The sequence below is a fragment of the Ostrea edulis genome, chromosome 6 (assembly GCF_947568905.1).
Source record: "Ostrea edulis chromosome 6, xbOstEdul1.1, whole genome shotgun sequence".
Classification (NCBI taxonomy): Eukaryota; Metazoa; Mollusca; class Bivalvia; order Ostreida; family Ostreidae; genus Ostrea; species Ostrea edulis.
In genome coordinates, this window is record NC_079169.1 from 25,275,401 (window position 1) to 25,298,709 (window position 23,309).

The 23,309-nt window shown below is 35.7% G+C and overlaps 1 protein-coding gene and 1 pseudogene across 1 annotated transcript; one reads left to right on the forward strand and one right to left on the reverse strand.

Annotated features, from left to right (window-relative positions):
• Nucleotides 1-2: 2 nt before the first annotated feature.
• LOC130047225 (uncharacterized) lies at nt 3-2,989 on the reverse strand (annotated as a pseudogene).
• On the forward strand, nt 2,988-21,613 carry LOC125683373 (uncharacterized). Its single transcript, XM_056142152.1, has 6 exons — nt 2,988-3,417; nt 13,323-13,430; nt 13,534-13,564; nt 19,678-19,799; nt 20,073-20,120; nt 20,341-21,613. Exons 1-6 carry the CDS (start codon nt 3,207-3,209, stop codon nt 21,462-21,464), a joined length of 1,644 nt encoding a protein of 547 aa, XP_055998127.1. The 5' UTR covers nt 2,988-3,206; the 3' UTR covers nt 21,465-21,613.
• The last annotated feature ends 1,696 nt before the right edge of the window (nt 21,614-23,309 follow it).

Below are 23,309 nucleotides of genomic sequence, written 5' to 3' on the forward strand. Positions count from 1 at the left end.
AATTAACCAACAGCAACTCGAGGGTATTGTAATCCGGTGTAACTCTCGGAGGGAAACTCCTGTCGGATCCTGGATACCACACATGCTGGAAGAACCTCCCGATTGCCTGGTCCAAGTATGTGCCACATCCATAGAACGAACCGTCTATAGGCTATGTGTCGATAGACTTTGTTAGGTTTAATTCATTATTATTTGACATTATTTTGTGCTTGTACAGATTAATATATTGATTTTACTTTTGTATATATTTCTTATTTAATTTATGATAATATTTTAACCATGATTCAAAATATGATTAACTTGTTTAATGTCTTACTCATTGATGGGTTCATTGTCATCGAGTGGCCCTTCTATCTGAATGCAGTCATAGAGGCTAACTTCCAGGACTCTAACATCAAACAATTGTCTATGAAAGTCTGGTGGTGTGTAATGCACTTGATTCCCGCATGTTGTCGATGGTTGGAACATTCTGTGTTTGTTCCCATTGGTTCACAGCACCCACACTCACACCTGCATGATTATAAAAATAAAACAAACAAAATTATTTTGAAATAGTACAAAATATTAAATGTCCAATGTCTTGCATTACAGGTAGTGTTAAATAAAATAACTGATATGAATCTCAGTAGAACATTGCCATTGTCATTAAAAGAGAAAAATGATATTTAAGTATATTTACATTTTGTAATAAAATGTCTCTAACTTCATGTATTCTTTTACACAAATTTAAAATGAGGCACGATTTCAATACATATAGGCGTCTGTATGCTTATTTGAATACTGCACAGAGTTTGAATAAATTATAAATACATGTACCGTCCAATCAAAGTAATCGTTATAGTAACGGAAGTCTTCTGTTTTTAAAGGTAGCATTAACTTAACTTTGCTATCACAACAGTTGTATACCGATACTCGGCTGAAAGCGTCTTGTTGAGTGGACAAATTCGCAAAGGGTGTACGATGAGCACCCAATCAAATTGCCTCATTAATTATTCATGAGAACGAGCGAGTAGGAATGAATGGACCCACGGGTGATGGAGAGATGAACGATGCGCAATGAACCGTGGGTTTCCGACGATAGGTTGGTATGGAATTGAGCAACATTGCTTCGTTTAATTATTAATTTGATACTACAGGAAATGTAATCTTTTGAAATCAAAACATATAAAATACAATGTGTTTGATTTTTAACGATAGCTAATATGAATTATATATTTACCAACACGTGTTCGACCGGCGATGTCGTTGATCACGATCACACCCATTGTCGCATTCCTCGCTGTTTTCCTGTGCGTGTAATCGGGATTCAGACGCATTGGTGGTTCAAACATATAAGGCTGTACGTTGATGTTCTCGGGAATGTCATCGATGTCGACATATTCGTTATTCGTCGTGATAAAGTATCGCCTTTTCACAGCGAATATGACGTCACGGTACCACGTGGCACTCCTATCTAATTAACTGAAGATCTATCGTACGGGTACAATTAGAGCCAATTCATGTACAATTAATTTTTCAGCACAAGCACTTAATCATGCATATGATTATAGATACAGAGGAGGTGAAATGCTCATGATTTGATACTTTTTAAAAACATGCGATATGTCCTTCAAATCCTAAAACCAAACTCTTACCCCCTAGGATCATGAAATCTACAATTTTGGCAAAGGACTACCTACTCCTTCTAAACATCCTTTTAGTTTCAATTTAGTATCATGACATCAAAGAACATATCATTTATATGTTTTGCATATATACACTATATTTACTAAGGTTGATCCCCTTCTGGAGTCAGAACCTCTACCCTGGGGATCCTGAAAGTTACAATTTTGGTAGATGCCTTCCTGCTCTATATCACTTTGTATTTAGTTCCTGCTCTATATCACTTTGTATTTAGTTCCTGCTCTATATCACTTTGTATTTAGTTTTTCTTAAAGATATGCAGGTGTAGGTAAGAAGATTTTTTAAAATTGGTAAATATTTAGTAGTTTTTGCCCCATCCTTGAGATCCCGAGGGTGCAGAAGTCCTGAAACTTATAATTTATGTCTCCCTTGTCCAAAAGATGCTTCATACAAAAGTTGAAAAGAATTGGAATGGTAGTTATCAAAAAGTTAAACTATTTTTTCACATATTTGGTATCTGACCATTTTGACCCGATCCTGATACCAAAAACCAGTCTGACTGGGATCATCAAATTTACAATTTTGGTAAAGAACTGTCTCTTCTTTCCATTGAATATCTATTTAGTTTCAATTTAGTATCAGTAGCACTAAAGAAGATGTTATCTACATTAAGTAAGTGTTTACACATAAAAATTATATACTACGTTTGATCCTGCCCTGGAGTCAAATTCCCCACCGCGAGGATCATGAAAATTACAATTTTCGTAGAAGCCTTCCTGCTCTACATCACTACATGTATGCATTTAGTTTTTCCTATACATACATGCATGTGATTGTAGAGAAGATTTTTGAAAATTGGACTATTTTAGGGGGTTTGCCTCAGGGGTGCTCGAGACCTGAAATTTGCAATTTATATCCCCCTTGTCCCAAAGATGCTTCATATCAAATTTGAAAAGAATTTGAATAGTAATTATCAAGAAGAATTTTAAAATGTTCAATTGTTAACACAAGACGGACGACAACCAATTATAATAGGTCACCTGAGTTAAAAATAAAACAAATTCAATAAAACATTAATTGATTGTGTATTATCTAACGTCCCCCTCCAGAATTTTTCACTCATATGGGAACCGCCGCGGTGGGTTAGAGCGTTCGCCCCGTATGCGGAAGGCCCGGGTTCGAATACCGGTCGCCACAGACCGAAGTCGTTAAAACAGGTAGTCACAGTTCCATCGCCAAACCCTCGGCATCAGGTGTGATTGTCCTCGGAAATGACCTTAAAAATGGATATTTTAATCCCGAGTTTTGAATTTCTAATAACGAATGAACCTTCTGGTCTTCCGTACATTCCTGTGTTTTTGTTCATATCAATTTGCGTAATAAACAGAAGTGCAATATGAAATTGAATTTTGAAATGTAACAAACACTGTATGATGGAACATTCAATCATTTTCTCATGTTAACATCTTTGTACCTAGAATCGTTCAGAGTTATGAAATCGAAACTGAAAGTTAGAATTTCCCAATTCCGTCGAGTTTAAAGTACATATCGATCAATAAAATTAATCTATTCTAGTCATCAAGATGGACTTCATGCTTTTTCTTATGCTCCCCGTGTGTGTATCTTCAGTATCGTTTCATACACGTGATTCATGCCCAGCGGATGTTGTGGAATGGAACAAGAACAAACATCACTTCAACTGCTCCAAAACAGAATTTTACCATTGTCTTCTTAACGAAAGGAACAGATCAGGAGAGTTCTGTACCAGTGAACGACCCTCTCGAGTTCAAACAGGTAAGTTGTTAAATTGATACGAATCGAAAGAAGAATAAACAAATTATCACATTTTATGTTTATCAGCTTCTATTACCCAAACTCTGCTCACCGTAGCTCGTTTTTGCTGTCATAAAAAATCTGAACAAAGAATGATTGAGATTGAAAATTTGTCATTTATTACAATACCAAATGACGAAAGAAATCTTCAACATAAGATTTTGGGGGAAATCAGATAATACATTCTACATGAAAGTACCTGCAAAGCTAAATTACTCAAAGTCTGATTTCCCCCAAAGAAGACAAAATAACTTAAATAATGCTACGCTATAAGATGACAAATAAAAATTCATCAAAACAAACCCAGAGCAAAAAGATGGCGAACAAATAAGGCCACAAGATATGAAACACAGTATCATATCGGCGCCATCCAAGGTGAGCAGAGAGAAATAACAAGTTTGACTGTGGAGAGTTAATAAACATTTATCACACATCAACAGTTAAATACTGACCCGATTGCAATTAACAGTGTATATGGTTACCAAAGTTGACACATTCCTGTGCTATAACATAAAGGATATTGTATATAACAAAACATACTTTGGACATATCTGTGTATAAAAGGATAGCGTAACTAAGTGAGTCAGTAAGGTATATTGCACCAACCACATATAGCAATGTATACAGTACCAATATGTAGCATATAAAACAGAAAAAAATTTCTCTACAACTTGAAAAAAAGAATTACTACAAAGAAAATATAACAGATACCAACTTGCAAAAAACCTATTTTGTTTAAATATTTACATAGTACCAAACTTTTTGCAGCAGTTAAACACTGACCTGCTCGAAGTCTTAAAATTGATATAACAGTCAATTGATACAGTCCTTAGCAGCAGTTAGACACTGACCTGCCCAAATTTTCAATTGATATATGCACGCAAGTGATGCAGTCTTTAGCAGCAGTTAGACACTGACCTGCCCACTGATTTATGCACGCAAGTGATGCAGTCTTTAGCAGCAGTTAGACACTGACCTGCCAAAGGTTGTTGCTGAACCTGAATGCGCCCTGACTACCAAGTAAAAAAAATAATAAAAATCAGAGGATGGGGTAGAAAATAAGTTAAAGGTTGAACGCAGGTATTCTTATGTAGCGACGAAAGGCATTAGAGTTCCATCTGCCTAATTGTTTGATCAGATTCTCAGAATAACCCAGACTTGTGGCATATGTAGCAGCACCTATTCTAAAACTATGACCTTTGTACAACTTTGGGTTCAGACCAGCAAAGGTTGCAGCGGCATAGAGTTGAGTGGAGACATAAGAATATGTAACAGGGTTTTCCCCTATGAACTGGAATAAGGGTCCCGAAGAATGCTTGAAATGTGATAAATAGCGATGCAGAGCTGCCACAGGGCACATTGTTGGATATATGCTGCTCACAAGTGTAATGACAAAAGGATTGTTATGTTTCTGATTTTTGAAATGATGTAGAACTATCTGCACTGATTTCAGTAAAGAACCCTCAAATTGAAAGGCGACATTTGACCGCTGCACCACCAAACTGCTACTTCCTGCAGATTTTGAAACCACTTCCCCAAGGCGAAGGAATGCATGAAAGCATAATTTAAACAGAGCATCTAATAATATGCAGTTGGCTTTTGCTGCAACCGTATGAGACAAAGCCGCAATAAGTTTTGCTAAAATATCTTTCGTTATCGGTAGCCTTGAGTCTACAGTCCCTGCCAATTTGTGACAACCACGCAGAAGTTTCTTTACTACAAAGGCTTGAGAAGGATCTGGCAAATTGAACAATTTGTGGACATAGCCCAGAGCAGATATGTGTGATGATATAGTGCTTGCACTCAAATTGGATTGAAATAAATGTCCAATGAAGTTGCATACATCAGAGACTTGCAAAGGTAAGTTAGTAACTGGTTTGTAATTCAGGAATAGGTACCAAGACCGCCTATATGCAGCTCGAGATGCGTGTGTTAAGGAAGCTGTCAGAATATGAGCTGTTGCTGAAGTTAAATTTGCAATAAATGTTCCGGAACCGGGGTGGGATACTGCTCCAAATATGGAGCTTGGAACCGGGCTGTCTGAGAAAACTACATCTAAAATCGAACCCACATTAGAAATGTTGGGGGTGTCCATGGGAGAGACAGACTGTGGTCCAGGTAGGACATTGGTAGCCCCCACACTATGGGTTCCCAGGGCTCACACTAGACCAAAATTTTGTGTCGCAACCTGGCGAGCGTGCATCGACTCATACATGTTTACTGTAGATCTATATTTCATGTATATTATTCAAGAGGCATATACAACATATTATATCTCTGATTATTCTTACACAATGTATACAACATAGCTTTGTTTAGCTTATTGTGAAAATCGATCGTATTTCAGCAGATTGCTTTTTAGTCAGTCTGATGACATTGCAGCACAATCATGGTTTTATTTCTAAATATTGTTTTTGGCTAAGTTGACTCCATTCTATTTCAACCACAGTACATCTGGGCATCAAGGAAAAAAGGGGCATGTCAACTTCCAACAAACTTGATGAGTGAGAAAGTTGGCAAACTAATACTACTGTAAACACCAAACAGTATACCACATGACATCCAGCAGTTCGCCTGTATAATAAAATGGACTTGTACATCGCAACAAGGGCTATTGTTCATGATAACTGAATTTGACTGAAATTCAATAGCCCAAAGAACACCTCTAGGCACAATAATATATAGATAATATAACTTGATAGAAAGAAACTAAATGCCAAATCTGGAGGCTGTTTTTAGTTATCAAAGAATATAAATATAGTACCATAAGTAGGTGTCAGGGAAATATGTAGTAATAGTAGCGTCATACCGCTAACCTTTCCCTACTTTTAAATCATACTCATGTTAATTGATAACAATGGAATATCATACTGAAATGCCTCTCAGTGTAATAGACATTGCATTTTATGTATCTCTATAGCACAGGCCTTGCACTCTGCCCTGCTGCTACTTTACAATATAGACAGATATATACTAATAGTTTATATCTATATAACTCTGCAACCACACACTAAATGTTTCCGTGGCAATAATGACACATTATACTGAATGCTTCCTGGTAATTATGTAAACATTATACTGAATGTTTCTGGGTAAGTATGTAAACATTATACTGAATGTTTCCTTGCAATAATGAAACATTATACTGAATGCTTCCTGGTAATTATGTAAACATTATACTGAATGTTTCCTTGCAGTAATGAAACATTATACTGAATAGTTGGCGAGATATTAAGTAGTTTAAATAATAGAATTTTCATGTCGACTTGTTCATGTGAATTGTTAAGAAATGGAAATAAATTGCACCATGTTCATCATCTTCTAGAGTACTGTAAGAGTGATTTTAATTCCATTATGGATCCGAAGTGTAACGACCTCAAAGGACGGTATACTGTCCGGATATTTATTAAATCTCTAATCGACTATCGTGTATAAAATAAACACCTTGATAATGATTTCAGTTTGCTTCGTCTGTATTTCTGGGTTTTATTTGTTATTAGACCAATTTTGCTAACTGGAAAATATATTTGCATATCACAAAAACTATTATATTCATCAATTAGATTTTTAAACTCACTTAAATTAAATCCAAAGTTTTTATTTTACTAAGTATAGTCACGCGATACACCATTCCAATATGTATCCAATTAATGGTTTGTATCTGACATCAGAATGGTTTAGACGAAGTTAAGCTCTATTGGAAGGCGGTATACTGTAGATTCCGAAATATACGCGAGGAACTTATTATCGCGTAATTTTGCGAGAGACATTACTCGCAAAATAACATTATTCTCTTTTATTTTTCTGTTATAAAACGTGCAATAACTATTGATTAACAGGCCACACGCGAATTCATGTTCACGCGATTGTACGTGTACGAGTCATTTCGCCATATTAAATACTCGCGTAAAATAAGGAATCTATGGTATATAGTTGCAATATCTTCCAGTCTTCGAAAAATGCACTTCCTCTCCTTTGTGATTGGAAGAAAATACATGAAATAAAAATTCTAATTATTTCATTCGTTGACATTCTGTTCAACGCAAGGCAAATAATTTGCTGGTGATTTGATTTATGTCTCACTTGACAATTTTACAATTTGTTTACATCAAACGTCGTTTACTTTAGCAGAGTTTTGTTTGGAAAGTTCTTGTTTTAAACAATTGTATACCATACTATTTCCACTTAGTTGCTTTTTTATACCATGTTATGAAGAATCCACTTCATAAAACAACCATTTACAATTTATTTGTAAAATCTGAATTTTATAAAAAAAAAAAAAAAAAAAAAAAAAAAAAAAGTGTAGATTCGATAGTACCCCTCTACTTGATACTGCACTCATTAGAGTGTGGTGTTATATACTAACAATGATACTTACACGGAGGTAATAGATCATAATGCTTTAACACGACAATGGATGTGTAAATTTTGGCATTATTATCCAGGCATGTCGAAGTATCCTTTTCCATAGGAGTTGAAGAATTTAATCAAAAGATATATAGAAACTAGAGCAAAGCTCGTTGCAAAGCAATGAGAGGTCTTCCGTCGGAGCTGTGTGACATAAAAACCTTGAATTTTACCAATCTCCTTGGGTCAGGTCCTAATGCAGCCTCAGTTAACATGAAAAACTGAAGAGAATAATTCATCGAGTTTGAATTATTTATACATACAAATCACATAAATTGCTCTCAAATCTTGAATATTTTTTAAAACTTTAATATCTATCTGCGTAAATACATGTAGGTATATTATGTACACAGTGCGCACAGAAGTCGCGTATGAATGTCACGCTAGGGACACGTGCTGAAGTTACATAATTTGGACCAGGAGTTCTGAATCAATGTTTAATCAAAGTCATTGTTTTTAAACAATAAAACAACAAATCATTTGAAATGAGACTGGTCGGCTATGGGTTTCTGAATATTCTATACGCATGTTTAGATTTGGTTTAATCATGATTATAAACTATTGATTTCAAAACATGCTCAGAAATAATTCGTTATGTTTGTAAAATGTATCCATTTTCTTTTTCACAACGAAGAGTTTGAGTAAAGCTTGTGTGTTCAGTTAGAGTAGTGTAAAATCACAGATCGCTAGTTCAGCAGCGATGAATCTCCGATATTAAACACACATTCAATTAGACATGATTGAGAAACGAACTGTATATTAAATTGCAGATTTTAAAATTGATGCCTGACTCAATGCTCTAGAGTTTTGAATTTAAAACAAATCAAACGTAAGACCAGGGACGTATATAAAGAAGTGTATACATCCCCGGAAAGATTGAATTATTCTAAAAATCCAATATAATAAAAAACATAACATTCTGTGTTATATTTAGGACGACAATGTTTACTTTGTGTACATGCCCTGGTTCACACGCGTTGGTTCCTCGAGGCGGTTAGGCAATTGTAAACAAAAACAAACCCCGCGGTGTATGTAAGATGCGTGTAGTTAATGACTGAGTTATTCTATGCTTGAAGGTTTGTTTCTTCAATCAAATATATCGTTGCTTTAATAACAAACGTAGAAGAGATAACCTTTTCCTCTTTTTTCTTTGGAACGATTGTTTATATTAAAGTTACTAAATAATAACAAAAGAAAGTTGTCGATAGATGATTTTTAAAGGAACTATAGATCACGTTAAAACTTTATTTTAAAAGAATATTAGTATTTCATGAAGTCAGATTTATCAATTAAAGCAAGTTTATTTAAGTTATACGCATATCCCCCCCCCCCCCCCCACCTTCACCTACTTAATGATACAGTTACCTGTTTGCGGGTCAAGCTTTTTACTCATATATAACACAATACTCGAGCAAAATATTATGTTTATGAGATCAATAAGATGTTAAAAAACAACTTTTCCAGCGAAAGCGATATCGAAATATTTACCGTTTTTTAGTTATAAAGCGAAAACTTTGAAGATCACCAGATCCCTAATTGAAGGGGCCAGCCCCTTTTTAGGGATATCAAAAGAAAGCTCTTAACATTTTGCGCAACTTTTGTTCTACATGTCTTAACAAAATATTTTTAGTTTAAAAGATATAAAGGAAAATATGTGTAATTTTTTCCTCCTTTAGGCGTCCTTATTTTTCAACCCTGTCAACCACCTTTTCGAACACTGTAATCAAAAAACAATGTGCACAACTACAATGCTCCTACTTTTCATTTTCAATGCATTTTCTGCTCAAGCTTTTACAGTCTCGGAGCCTTTGTCTGGAAACCAAAGCCCCTAAAATTTCATTCAAAGGGGCATAACTCGTGAACAGAAGGGTATTTCTGAAATGTAGTACATGATTTTAAAAGTGTTCTGTAAAGTTTATAAACCCTGAAAATTTGAGCAAAATCCATGCAGAAATGAGCGAGATATGAAGCTTCAAAGTTAGCGTCTAGGAAAAAGAAAAAAAAAGAATAATAAGAATAATCTTAACCAGCACAATCAGTAGAAGGTCTTCCGTTGTTACGGAAGACCTTAATAACAAAATAATCACACACAAAAAGCAAAACAAAAAACCGATAGAACAAAACAGCAATCGTAAAACGTACAAAATCCGAAATGGGGGAGGGGTTATCCTTCAATAAATGGCTTCATTCATCGTTTCAAACTTTCATTTCCACTACCGCTTACTACTGAATGTCATAGAAAGGGAAAACCACCTTGTAAATCGAACTACTTTGCTTTATAAAGAAAACGTGCATTGTCAATGAAATCCTTTTACCCAGCATGACGTTTTCTGTGCGCAAAACATAGATGTATGGACTCCTGTTATCCCGTCTATCATTCCCCAGTATAAGTGTATATACAGAATGAATTTCAGTTTCGTCCTTATTGTCATTGTTCAAAAATGAGAGACCATTCAATTTTACTTTTATATAAAAATACAAATATATATCAAAATACCTCTCACCGTTTAGTCTTGGAAATCAGTGGTAGAGTGTGCGCTTTGTAACCAGCAGGTCATGAGTTCGAGCCCCGCCTGTCATGACTGCTGCCCGACATGGTGTCCGGGTAGCGCCGAGGTAGCGCTCTCGCTTCTCACCGCTGCGACCCGAGTTCGATCCCCTTGATCTGCAGTGGTTGTATGTGAGAGGGTATGGCGGTCGCCCGCTCGGACACGTGGGTTTCTTCCGAGTACTCCGGTTTCCTCCCACATAAATGACCCCTAGCGCAAACATCCGTGCATCAAAAGGACCCCATTGGAAATAAGCTTTCGAGCTTAATGGGTTATCCTTGGTATCTTATGTATGTATGTATATACCGAATAAACATTTATTTATTTATTTATAGCAGCGTGAAACCTAAGACGTAACTATAAGTAGTTAATTGCTCGTTCGGCATAACCAGTCTTTTGAACGTAACCTTATAAAAGGAGATTCCGTGTCGCAGCAGGTATTGTCACGTTAAAGAACCCTTGTTATTACGACCGTAAGCTATAAGCATTGGTCTAGACTTGTGGTACTTCACCTATAAATAGTAACTTTTCAATATGAGTGAAAAAATCTTGATGGGACGTAAAACAAACAACCATCCAACATCAAAATACCTCTCCTCACAGGATCTGCTCTTCATCAAGGATTATACCCACATTTGCTTTGCTTGTTTTGGACTAGCCTTATTTGTACCAATGCGTTACCATGTAAATATATGGGGCAGGTTCAATTCCAATTAATTACAAATCTAACTTATAATATCATTAAGACTGTAGGATGCTGCTGCTTAAAACATGAATACATATCAAACTTTTGCTGAAATTGTTATACATCCTAGGTCGATTACCAAGATAAATTCTTTAGGGAGTGTGGATTCCAATGAAATGATCTAAACTTATCCTATACATATCCGGTGTATCCAGGGGTCTGTGGCTTTCTGCTGCAAATTTTGTATTATTAATATAATTTATTAGTCTGTCTGCTGTTCATTATCCTTTCCTTTTTCCATCCTGCAATTGGCCTTCTCCTTATAGATGGGTGACCAAGTAAAAAGAGTTTAATTCCAAGTGACTATAGATTCTAAAATTGTGATCTTTTCAATTCAAGTGTACAATTATGCTACAGGTGGTTCTGGTATCAATAGAGGAGTTTTACGAAGAGGCTTACTTTTACATTCGATTGCTGACTTTTACAATTTAAAGGGATAAACTCAACTACAGAAATTGAACCAAAAGATATACAGACCGCTTCAGTAAAAACACCAATCCGATTATTATTTTTATTAATAGAGTATTGTAAACTTTTTAGCAACTCTTTTTCTGTCTACATTTGTTCAACACTTTCGCAATGCACAACTCGTATTAATTCATTGCGAATTTATTGTATATCATAAATGTATCATAGCGTGCTCAATATAAGCAGGCGAACACGAGTTCTCCTGACATTTCTAAATAATGTGTCATCAGCCCTCAAAGTTTAAAAGTTCTCTATATACATGTATCACATCTTAGGATCCTGGCTCCCCCAGGAACAAAGCAACCCCCACCCACCCACACACAAACCTACCTTTGAATGGCAGCTCTATATTAGATCAAAAAGGTGAGGGGTAGCTTGTCGAGATATATTTTTTCATAGCCCCTCCCTCTCATTTTCAAAAAAAGTTACGTCCTTGTTTCCCTCTCTTCCGTGTTGAATATCTAGGTATAAAGGTGTGGACAACCAATACGTGATGTGTAATTGTATGCATGTATATCAATTAATATACACGGTAGAATCAACAATGTTTGTGGTAATTCAATGACTTATGAAAATTGGCCCCCATGAAAAACGATTATTCCCCAGTGTACTAGTATATTTTATACATTATTGATATAAAGCATTTGACATGCGCTTGTCCTTTAGAAATGCCATACCCCGTGGAAAACCGGATTAGAATGGCTCCTCAATACCCCTTGTTTGTCGTAAGAGGCGACTAAATGGGGCGATCCTTCCGATAAGACTGGAAAAACCAAGGCCCCGTGTGACAAAGAGTGTGGCACGATAAATATCCACCCCTGCTCAAAGGTCGTAAGCGCCGAGCATGGGCCTACACCTTGCAGCCCATCACCGGCAATGATGACGTCTGTATTTCATTGATTGTTGCTTCCTGGATGTTTCACTCATATTAAGAGGTCACCATCTGTAGGTAAAGTACCACAAAGGTAGACCCGGCCTATATTTAGCGCTCAGCGCCTTAGTAGTGAGGGCTCTTTATCGTGCCAACTGCCAACACATGCCGCGACACGGAAACTCCGTTGTTAAGGTGATACCTGAACGACCCGTGATTCTCGTTTCTAAATGCCGAGCGTTTTGCGAAGTAGAAATCACTACCTATTTTGACAGCTTATGTTTGTCATATGATTGGAAAATACTCAAAAGGGACGTTAAACAATATTAAATCAATCAATATTAGGTTTGACGTGGCCATGGCACGAACGGGGCTTGAATTCACGACCTCCTGGTTACGACGTGAATACCCTACTACTGAGCTACCACAATCCGATATGAGTGAAAAATTCTCGAGGTGGGACATCAAACAATATATACAACATGAATGCGGTAAAGTCTTTGAATTTTGCAAATACCACTCCCAATTTTTTCATATTTGGAGTTGGTCCCTTTATATTATAAAAGTCAGCCGTCGATTGTAAAAGTAAGCCTCTTCGTAAAACTCCACTAGTACTAGCATACATAAAAGTACATTGAATTCATAGAATGACAATGGTCATTTTGCCAGGCCTAAAACACGAACCGCTGCCCGAATTCATCATTCAATAACTGTTTTATCATTACAAAAACGCTATTGATACAAGTAGGCCAATAAAAAAGTGATAACTGTTATATAATAAATCAAACAATACCTCTAACCTTTGAATTTTTCCCTTACTTAACAGACTTTTGTCCAAGGTACAACAGCCACTCTGAAGTAATTACGACAGAACCTTGTAACGTACTGCATGGATGTCCTACTGTACCATTTACCTCAAATGAAGTATACAAATGTAGGTACTCAAACAAAACACTTACTAGTATTTTCATGATCAATTAATAACCAAAATTCATGACAAGATTTTATTTTCACACATTGTAATTTTACTTTTGTAGACCCAGCTTGCCTGAAGATTAATGAAAGAAAGTAAGGCAATTCTTTTATATCAATTTATCATACGTGAAAATCATGATAAGACAAAAGAGAAATATAAATACACCCATAAAAGAAGAGGCATATTGTGGATATTATGGAGATACCATTTAAATACTTATTTTCATTCATATGTCGATTCTATATATGTGAGCAGCCACGACAAAACCAGGATTGTTGAGTTTTAAGTCATAATTGAGAAAACGGCGTTAACAGAAATATCAAAATCGCGTTGTTTACTTGTTGACGTTGTTGATTGTGCGACATCGAGCTGTGTTCTTTGTTTTGTTTGGTAATAAAAATGATTAAATTGCCCTTTTAAGATTTTTAAAGCCGAATTGTAACAAGAGATGTTTATAAAACACATATGCCCCTTTTGACCATGTGACCTCAAATTCACTAGGGGTCATCTTCTTCTGAAGATGTGCCAGTGTACCAAGTTTGATGTCTGTCAATCAAAGGGTTCTCAATATATTGAGCGGACAGTATATTCCAATGTCCAGTTTGACACTTGGCCTTTGACCATATGACCTCAAAATCAATAGGGGTCATCTTCTCCTGAAGATGTGCTGGTGTACCAAGTTCGATGTCTGTCAAGCAAAGGGTTCTCTAGATATTAAATGGTCAGTATATTCCTATGCCCAGTTTTACCCTTGACCATCTGACCTCAAAATCAATAGGGATCATCTTCTCCTAAAGATGTACCAGTGTACCAAGTTTGATGTATGTCAAGCAAAGGGTTCTCAAGATATTGAGCGGACAGTATATTCCAATGTCCAGTTTGACACTTGACCTTTGACCATGTGACCTCAAAATCAATAGGGGTTATCTTCTCCTAAAGATGTGCTGGTGTACCAAGTCTTATGTCTGTCAAGCAAAGGGTTCTCTAGATATTGAATGGTCAGTATATTACTATGCCCAGTTTGACCTTTGACCATATGACCTCAAAATCAATAGGGGTCATCTACTTCTTAGGATGTACCAGTGAGCTAAGTTTGATGTTTTTCAAGCAAAGGGTTCTCAAGATATTGAGCGGACATTATATTCCTATGTCCAGACTAGATTGACCCTTGACCTTTTGACCTGAAAAACAATAGGGGTCCTCTTCTACTCATAACCAACCCACATATGAAATATCATTATCATCAAGTGAATTGTTCTAAAGATATTGAGCGGACAACATGTGGTCTACCGACCGACCGACCGACCGGTGCAAACCAATATCCCCCTCTTCTTTGAAGGGGGAGGGGCATGAAAATGATATAAAAGTCACCAAACTCTTCAAAACAAAAGAATGGAGTGCTGTAATGCACAATGTAGCGAGATACAATGTGTCATTGCAAGCTAGCATTCCTGTTTCATGGACTTTTGACAAGGACCTACTATGCAGTTATTGCATTACTTAAATGCAGAATAAATATATTTACAAATTTTTTGCAGACATCGATTGTCGTTTTACTGCAATCTGTGATTTTAATGTTGTCTTTTGCGATGTGATATCTCCTGTATGCAAGTGACGAAAGAGTTCAGTGTTATATGAATTGAAACTGCTGTCAAAGTCATGAACATGGACGATCGAGTTCACAATGGACCGGACACTACACCGCTATCTGGTGAAACTCACTCATGAACTTATTTTGTCTGATATATAAATATCACCAGCATTAAGGAATGATAGATGGATGCATCCCGTCACCTTCGTCAAAGTTTGAATAAAAGATATTGCATTTACAAAGAATTTTTCATTGCCCACACTGAATGAAGAAAAAAAGAAATGAATAAGAACAAACTAAATTAATTATATATCCTTGTGATTTTGGGCTTGGTTATTAAAGAAACCATGAAATTAAAACAAAACGACAGAGAGATGTTGGGTCGTTTTTCTCGTTACACAGCATAGTTATCAATTAAACATATCGGACCTTTCGGAAAATTGACAATTGTCTTTGAATCCACCTTTGAAAAGAAATTTACAAAATCTCATACCTACGCTTATGTATGTTTTGTTTTGGATGGTGTAAATACCCTTAGCACAAACATTAACCATTCTTTCGCACAAATGTTGACGTCACACGCCGACAATGTCATTTATCAAGGTACATGGGAGACACTGAGAGGAGGGACGCCGTGATACAGAAAAGATTATCCTTGCAAATTGATTCCCTGCCTCTATGTTTTATTGACTCAATTACAGGAAAAACGGTAATTGTCATTGCCAAGAAGGGGGAGGGGCGTCATACATTTATAAACATTTGAATCAATCTCGTATTCGAAATTGAAAAAAAAAAATGATCACGCCCACCCCACTACCCCTCCCTCGATAGCAATGAAAAAATAAGACTTTTTTTCCCGTTTGAATTGTTATATTTCGATAGTTTCATTTACCGGTATATGTGTATAAATTTGTAATATGAACAGTCAATTTAATACTGTTCTAGAAAAATATCATTCTTTGTCACTTTAGATCAAACCCAGTGTTTTATTTTTTCGAAAAATTGAGCCAATCGAGGGATTTCCTTTCAAAAGAGGAAAAATCATACCCCTGAAGAATATATATTACACATTTAGACACTAGAAAATATACTATGTGTTATCAACTGTTTATCCTCAATAATTTAAACTTGAAAATTAAAGAAGATAGTAGAGAGGATAGTGATATCCACCAGTCAGCTGCGTTTGATTATAAAACAGGAAATAATTGTCATTCACATTAACTAGAACTATTAAATCAAGGCTGGTTAAAATTAAATGTATTTCATTACTATATTCATTCAATGCTGCAAAACCCATGCGTAGTTATGATAGTAAAACAAATCGTTCTATTTACATTTTCCCCTATACATATTGGGGGGGGGGGGGGGTTTCCATTCCGTTCCATTTTCCATTCCGTGTTTTAGCAACACCTTTACCAGAGCAAACAATCGGTGGGAACAAGATTTAGTAAAATTTCACTTGTATTTGATGAAGAAAGTCGTCGAAATGCGCTAAAATCACCATGAGTCGGTCAGTTATTATACATGTAAGTGAAGTACCCAGTGAAAGACACAAAATTCTGTCCATAATTACGACTAAAACTAAGTAATTTTATTTTTATTTTTTATTTTTTTTTATTTATTACCTTTCTTCACTTTTGTCCCAAAATTAGTATCGGTAGATTAGTTAGAGTTCCTAAAATATGAAAATTGCACTCAGTGACTGTTATTAGTTTGGTTTCAAGAATATAATGAATTTATAAATACTATTTAGAAGCAAACATTTTCCATTCTTATAATGTTTTATGTTCTTGAATTAAATAACAGTAACAGTAAACATTACAAAAATATTACACACGTAACGTAACATTTAAACGTAATGTAATTTTCAGTAGGAAGATGTCAACTTCGCAATGTCATAAATCAATAGATATAAGAAATATTTCATAATTTTATTTATTGATATAAAGCCTATCAAAAATGTTAAAATATCATTTTGTTGAAAAAAAAACCCAGTAAGCCTGGTTTTCTATTCATGCTTCATATCAAACACAGACGTTAACAGCAAACTGACAGCTCAACTTTGTAACAAACAGCATGACCTCAGCTTCTCCATCGTCAACTTACCATGTTTATGTAGCAATATTCCAGTATCACCTTTATTTGGTGTTTATTTCTTGACAGTTTTGCGACGAGCTCGCTCCAATGATTACACATTTGAGTCACGTGATTTGCTCTTCATTAGCAGAGAAATAATGGGATACTTCATAAATAAACAAAAACACAAATAAATAGTCTGGAGAATACTATAACCTTGCTGTATGACCTCTAATGACTAAACCAAGTGGACACACAGACCTTGCTCCACTCTACGTCCGATCCATGGCCTCACCCAGACGGTTCTTTGTCTTCTCCTCGTTCTCCGCCTCCGGTTCAGGTGCTGCTGGAGCTGGATCAGTTGGTCATTATACAGCTGCAGGAGGAACACCAGCACATCTCTCCTTTTGGGGTTCATGTTGATCTCTTCTGGAGATCATGTGCAGAGATGTGTACTCCTCGGCGGCTCGGTACAGACTGGTGGAGGGGTGAAATATCGGCCGATTTATATACCCTTCACACCATACGCGAATTTGTGTGAACCGTGCGTGATTATTGCGCTGTTTATCTGTAATTCATAAGTGATTAGTGTGCCAATTACGTAATTATATTGCGATATGTGTGCCGTATACGCGATATAAAAGTGATACATCTTTGGTAAATGCGTTGAAAGATTCGTTAACCATACGTGGAACGGTCGTTGAAAGCCAAAACTTTGCGTATGCATCTCACAAAAATCACGCACAACTGCGTAAGATTTACGTAACATTTACGTAAGAATTGCGTATAAACAACGTAATATACCCGTAAATTGCATAAATCTCAACCGACCAAAATATTTGAGCAGCTTAAAACTGAAATCACGTAAAGACCCGTCTGCCGAAACTCTCGACGGACATCTGCGCACATCGACGAATGAAGAACACAAGAAACACTTATGAATTACGTATGTCACGCATGTATCACAAACGACCAAAATTTCATACGTGGAATATGCGCATATTGTACGTAGGAATGCTGGACAACTCGCCCTCAAGACAACTTATGACAACTCGCCCCCTCTCTTGAAACAACTCGCCCCCAATATTATATATAAATATATTAACACACTTTAATCCTAGTGTGTGTGTGTGTGTGTGTGTGTGTGTGTGTGTGTGCACGTGAGTGTGTGTATGTGTGTGTCATTCTCTCACCAGAGGGCGCGTTACGCAAGATTCACATACAGTGTAGTGCAAGGAGCGCATCGAACTCCAAGTAGAGAATGACGTGTGTGTGTGTATGTAATTGTAATTTTTTTTTTACATTTTCAATCAATACAGATATGTCTTTTTTATTAATACTTTAACGCGAATAATGAATAGAATTATATGCAAATTAGTGCATTTCAAAAGAATGGAATAATTTTCAAAATTCAATTGACTAGGAATTATATCTAAAACAAAATAGATGTCTCCAATATTAAGAAAAAATTGTGTTTAGGGGGGGGGTATCAATACGGTACATGTACTGTGCATGTATGTATATACTACATAAGTGTAAATTGTGAAGTGAAGCGTGAATATTCTGATACATGTACTTATCTTTTAATACGTTTCTCAACTAATTCTTGTTGAAAAATCATAAAATTCCCATTTAAGAAATTTTATTATAACGGCTTTGTGTTATTGATTATTTTTACGCGGTGATTTCAAACTAAAAACTACTTTTAAAAATGTTAAGGATTACCTTAACGTCTGAAGTAAATATATAACAGCTCGGGGGAAATCAAACCATCAGATTAAAGCAATAGAAACACATTATTGATAATTAAACTATGCCGGCTGAAGAGCCAAACTAATACACTCCCTACCAAAACCTAACTTGTGTCTGCTATAAGAATATATTTTTATTATTTTACATAAAAGTGATGATGAATTTATTGGACCCAAACACTGGATTTTCACACCTTGTTATAATTGGATCTTTCGTCTTGCATAAAAAGACACGGAGTTTGATGTTTATAAACCGGTATACATGTCTTTTTGTCTGTGATGTATATTTTATCTATCATTATATCTATTATCACTCTCTTGGATTTAGACAAAATATAATTATAGTAAATATGTATGGTATGAGGGGTCGAGTTGTCTCAAGGGGAGGGGGCGATTTGTCCCGATTTTGTACGTAGTATCCGGGGTAACATTGCCTTTACTCAAATTGTCGAGGTAAAACTCTACAACCATCTTTGGGCAAAGTTCTGTCAAGAAACATTCTATACATCCGCAGTATCACATATGATCCGTAGTGTATAATTACTTACAAATTAAGAAAAAAAAATACTAATCATATCCAAACTGGCTAATCTTTTTTCTTCTTTTTTTCCATTTTTGGGGGGTCAATAACAAATGATAGGTGTTATCCTATTAATTAAACTGTAGATTTATATTAAAATTAATGAGTTTAAGAAAACTTTGATCACTGCATCGCAATTGTGAACACATAATCACTGATATAATTCATGAATTATAATTTGATTTTTTTTTTTTCATTATTTTGCAGACCGATCGCAGAAGGGGTAGATGCCGTTTACTCCCCCTGGCCTATCGCTATTGGAATCAGTGTAGTAGTAGTAGCGGCCATTATAGTGATAGCTATCGTCTGTTATATTCGCAGACGACAAAGTAAATATGAGAGTATGGGAGAGATTAACATTAATAATGATTGGAAGTAATGAATGCCGTATTTTCATTTGTTAATACACGCTTAAGTTTGGACATTAGACTTAACCTCAGAGGAAGCATCTTTACAGTATTACCATCATAACGTCGTTTGATCTAACTCAGCATAGTGTCCCTAATTTCATTTCATCTATCAATTTCAATTAAATATGCCGACTTAAATCCTTACCTGCTGATTTAATGTCGTGGTCATACTGAGCAAATCTATTATTTCAGAACCAAGGAGACGGCAGGAAGAGGAAATCCTTTTACTCCATAGAAATGGTATTAGTGTAGATTAAACATAACGAAGTTTTTACATACCTTTTAAGTATTACATGTATATATATGCAAATATATTTCCCCTATATTCAGAGCATATCTATATATTTTAACCATATTGTTTCCAGGACCACCTTTCTATAAAACATCAGCCTTCTATGAAATAAATTTTCCCCTATATTCAGTACAAATAACTTTATAATTTAATCATACTGTTTTCCAGAGGTACCTTTCTACAAAACATCAGCTTTTCATGAAGCATTAAGTTTTTTACAAAATGGAGGAAAATTTCTGTGTTTCCATGGACGTTGGGGATCTGGGAAAACGACAACAGCTAAACAAGTTTATCTGTCTGTAACAGGAAGGAAGCCAGTAGTCATAGAGGACATAGCTGACTTTGGTGTTACTTCATGCGCCGATTGCGTCATAATTGAAGAGCCATTTTCAAAGCATTTGTCAGAGGTAACACTAGAAAATATAATGTTTAAGATTAAAACTCTCTGCTCAAGAGTTGGGAATACAAAAGACAACTTTGCTATTTTTACATTTTCTGATGAAGAATGGAAACAATTTTCACATGATATCAAGAAAATCTTATTGGAATTAAAAAGTGGGCCATTGCTTGACATTAGTCTAAATTACGACAACTTGAGTTCAGGTGACAGGAATCAAATTCTACATTCCATATTTGGTCACTACAATCCTACAACAGTTTTCAGGAAAGTAGAAGAGGTAGCTACTAATTTTAACCAACTATATCTTGGTTACGCCGAAACATGTACACTGTTGTCAAGATGCAGGAACTCACAGATCAGTGATAGTCCCGTTCTCTTTTCAAATCGACCGCTGTCATATCTGAAAATGTATTTGGAAAGAATGTGCAAGTCTTCGGAGGACTTGGAACGTTCTAAATTTGTGATGTTAGTATTTATGAGTCTTAATCAAAGGAAAATAGACCTAAACAAATCAAACACAGAACTCCGTGAACTCTTTGTGGCATGTGACTTTTCTCTTGAGGAGGTCCAATTAGCATCAATCATACCTGAAGAATTTGTATTGAGAGAAGGAGAGGGAATATACGTTCTTCAACATGACGTCATACAAAGAATGGTACTCGTAGTATTTGGTAGGCATCATTTTGAAAAACTAGTCAGATTTTCTTCATGGAATGAGCTACCAGACTGGATAAAAGAGAAGACGAGAGAGAATATAATTTGGAAGATATGTACACACCCTTTAGATGAAATAGAACCTATCCTAAAAATATCTCATCAACAGTTGACCGAACTTCGAAACAAATGTGAAAGAATTCCGGAAACACGTGTGTCAGAAAATGATTTAGCATAAAACCATAAGATGAAACAATAACGGTATTTCTGATATGAATAACTCGAGATATACTGCTTTGTCTGGATCTCAGGAGGTCTTTTGTTTTAACACATCTTGTCTAAATATCTTAGAATGAGGGTTATGATTTAAAATCGTATACCCGTTAATTTTGTGTTGTTTTGATATGGCCATTCTGTACGTAATTTTAATATATAAGAATGTCATACATCCATCTAAATAGGTCAAGAGATGTTAATCCTGGCAGTTCAATGGAGAATCTGCTGTCAAACATCTAAAGACAACGATTTGGAGGTTTTGATTTCACAATGTTGTTAAAGTTTCAAAAGAAGAAGGGACAACGTCAGTTCGTTTATAGAATTTTCAAATACTTGAATCTCAATTTCTGGTACTGAATTAACGGATGTTCCTATCATTGCCTAGTTAAACGGGTTCTCGTTGACATCCCTAAATACATTACATCAAATTGTGACGAGAAATATTTTTTCTTGAAGATCACTTGTAAGTCCAGTGCTTGATATGTAATCATATTTATCTAATTTCTCTAAATCCCTGTGCACGTGTTCTGCTATAAATCTGAAGTTAGTTTAAAGACAAACTCAAACAAGAAAATTAATACCGGCATTTCAGCATTTAATTTCTTTTCCTTGTTTTAGATACGTTATGATACACAATTATTTGAATTTGCAAAGTACTTTATATGATATGAACAGTGTATGTATATAGCAATACAACTTCTTATGTTTATCTCCCTTTGAATTGTTATTATAAAGTCATCAAATTTCGTTATTTTATTAAAACTCCGAAAGTATGTACCCCAAAATAGACTTATGCAAATCATTCACTTTCTTCAATTGATCCATATTGGAGGTGGCTTACAACCCTCTGAAATAGTTTCGCAAATTCTATGGTCGTTATAACGATTTAGTTCGTCAATACAACCTCGCATTGGGTCAAATGCTGTCTGACGTGTTTCATACCGATTGTTAAGCCGTTCTTGGCACACTGATTTTGACTGCGGATAACTCCGTTTACCTGATCAGGATATAGGACTCACCTCGGGTGTGACCGGTCGACAGGGGATGCTTACTCCTCCTAGGCACCTGATCCCACCTCTGGTGTGTCCAGGGGTCCGTGTTTGCCCAACTGTCTATTTTGTATTGCTTATGGGAGTTGCGAGATTGATCACTGTTCGTTATCTTCACCTTGCATCAGTACGAATTGATTTGATCATAAACGATATGATGATATATAATAATTATATATGCCAAACAGGCACAAAATATGCAAATTTGTATTGAAATTATTTCAACACATATCCATGAACAAAAGACTCTGGTGGATTCGAACTCGAGATTTGGGGTTCACCAGCCCAATGCTTTAACCACTGAGCTACGATGATAGACAAACGAATCGATCGATACAAATAATTTCACAAACATTTAAAGACCCAAAAATAATACCGTTCGGTTTCTTCAAGAATCACTGGATGGAGGCGGAGCTCATGTATGTTCATTATTATTTACCTGACCAAAAGATCAGGGTGTTATGTATAGTTTTGATATATATACAGGACATGTCCAAGGGGAGTCTGTAGAGTTTTTGTGGTGATAGTGTTTGTATAATGGTTGTATCTCTGGATAACTGGAGCTGACACACAGTCTATACCTACCTCCTCCCCCTTTTTTCTCTCTCTCTATCTTACTCTCATTCATTGGCTGAATGAATAATTTCTTTTATAAATATAATAGCTATCATAAATTGATAATATAAATTATTTCAGCAAGTTACAAGTTTTAGAAATTAATGTACAAAGTATTGTTTGATTTCTGATTGTGGAATTTA

Excerpts from the sequence above, each read along its gene's own strand:
- LOC125683373 (XM_056142152.1), top strand. The coding sequence starts at position 3,207 with ATGGACTTCATGCTTTTTCTTATGCTCCCCGTGTGTGTATCTTCAGTA. Across the intron at positions 3,418-13,322 it reads ACCCTCTCGAGTTCAAACAG|ACTTTTGTCCAAGGTACAAC; the intron begins GTAAGTTGTTAA and ends CTTACTTAACAG. Across the intron at positions 13,565-19,677 it reads CTGAAGATTAATGAAAGAAA|ACCGATCGCAGAAGGGGTAG; the intron begins GTAAGGCAATTC and ends ATTATTTTGCAG.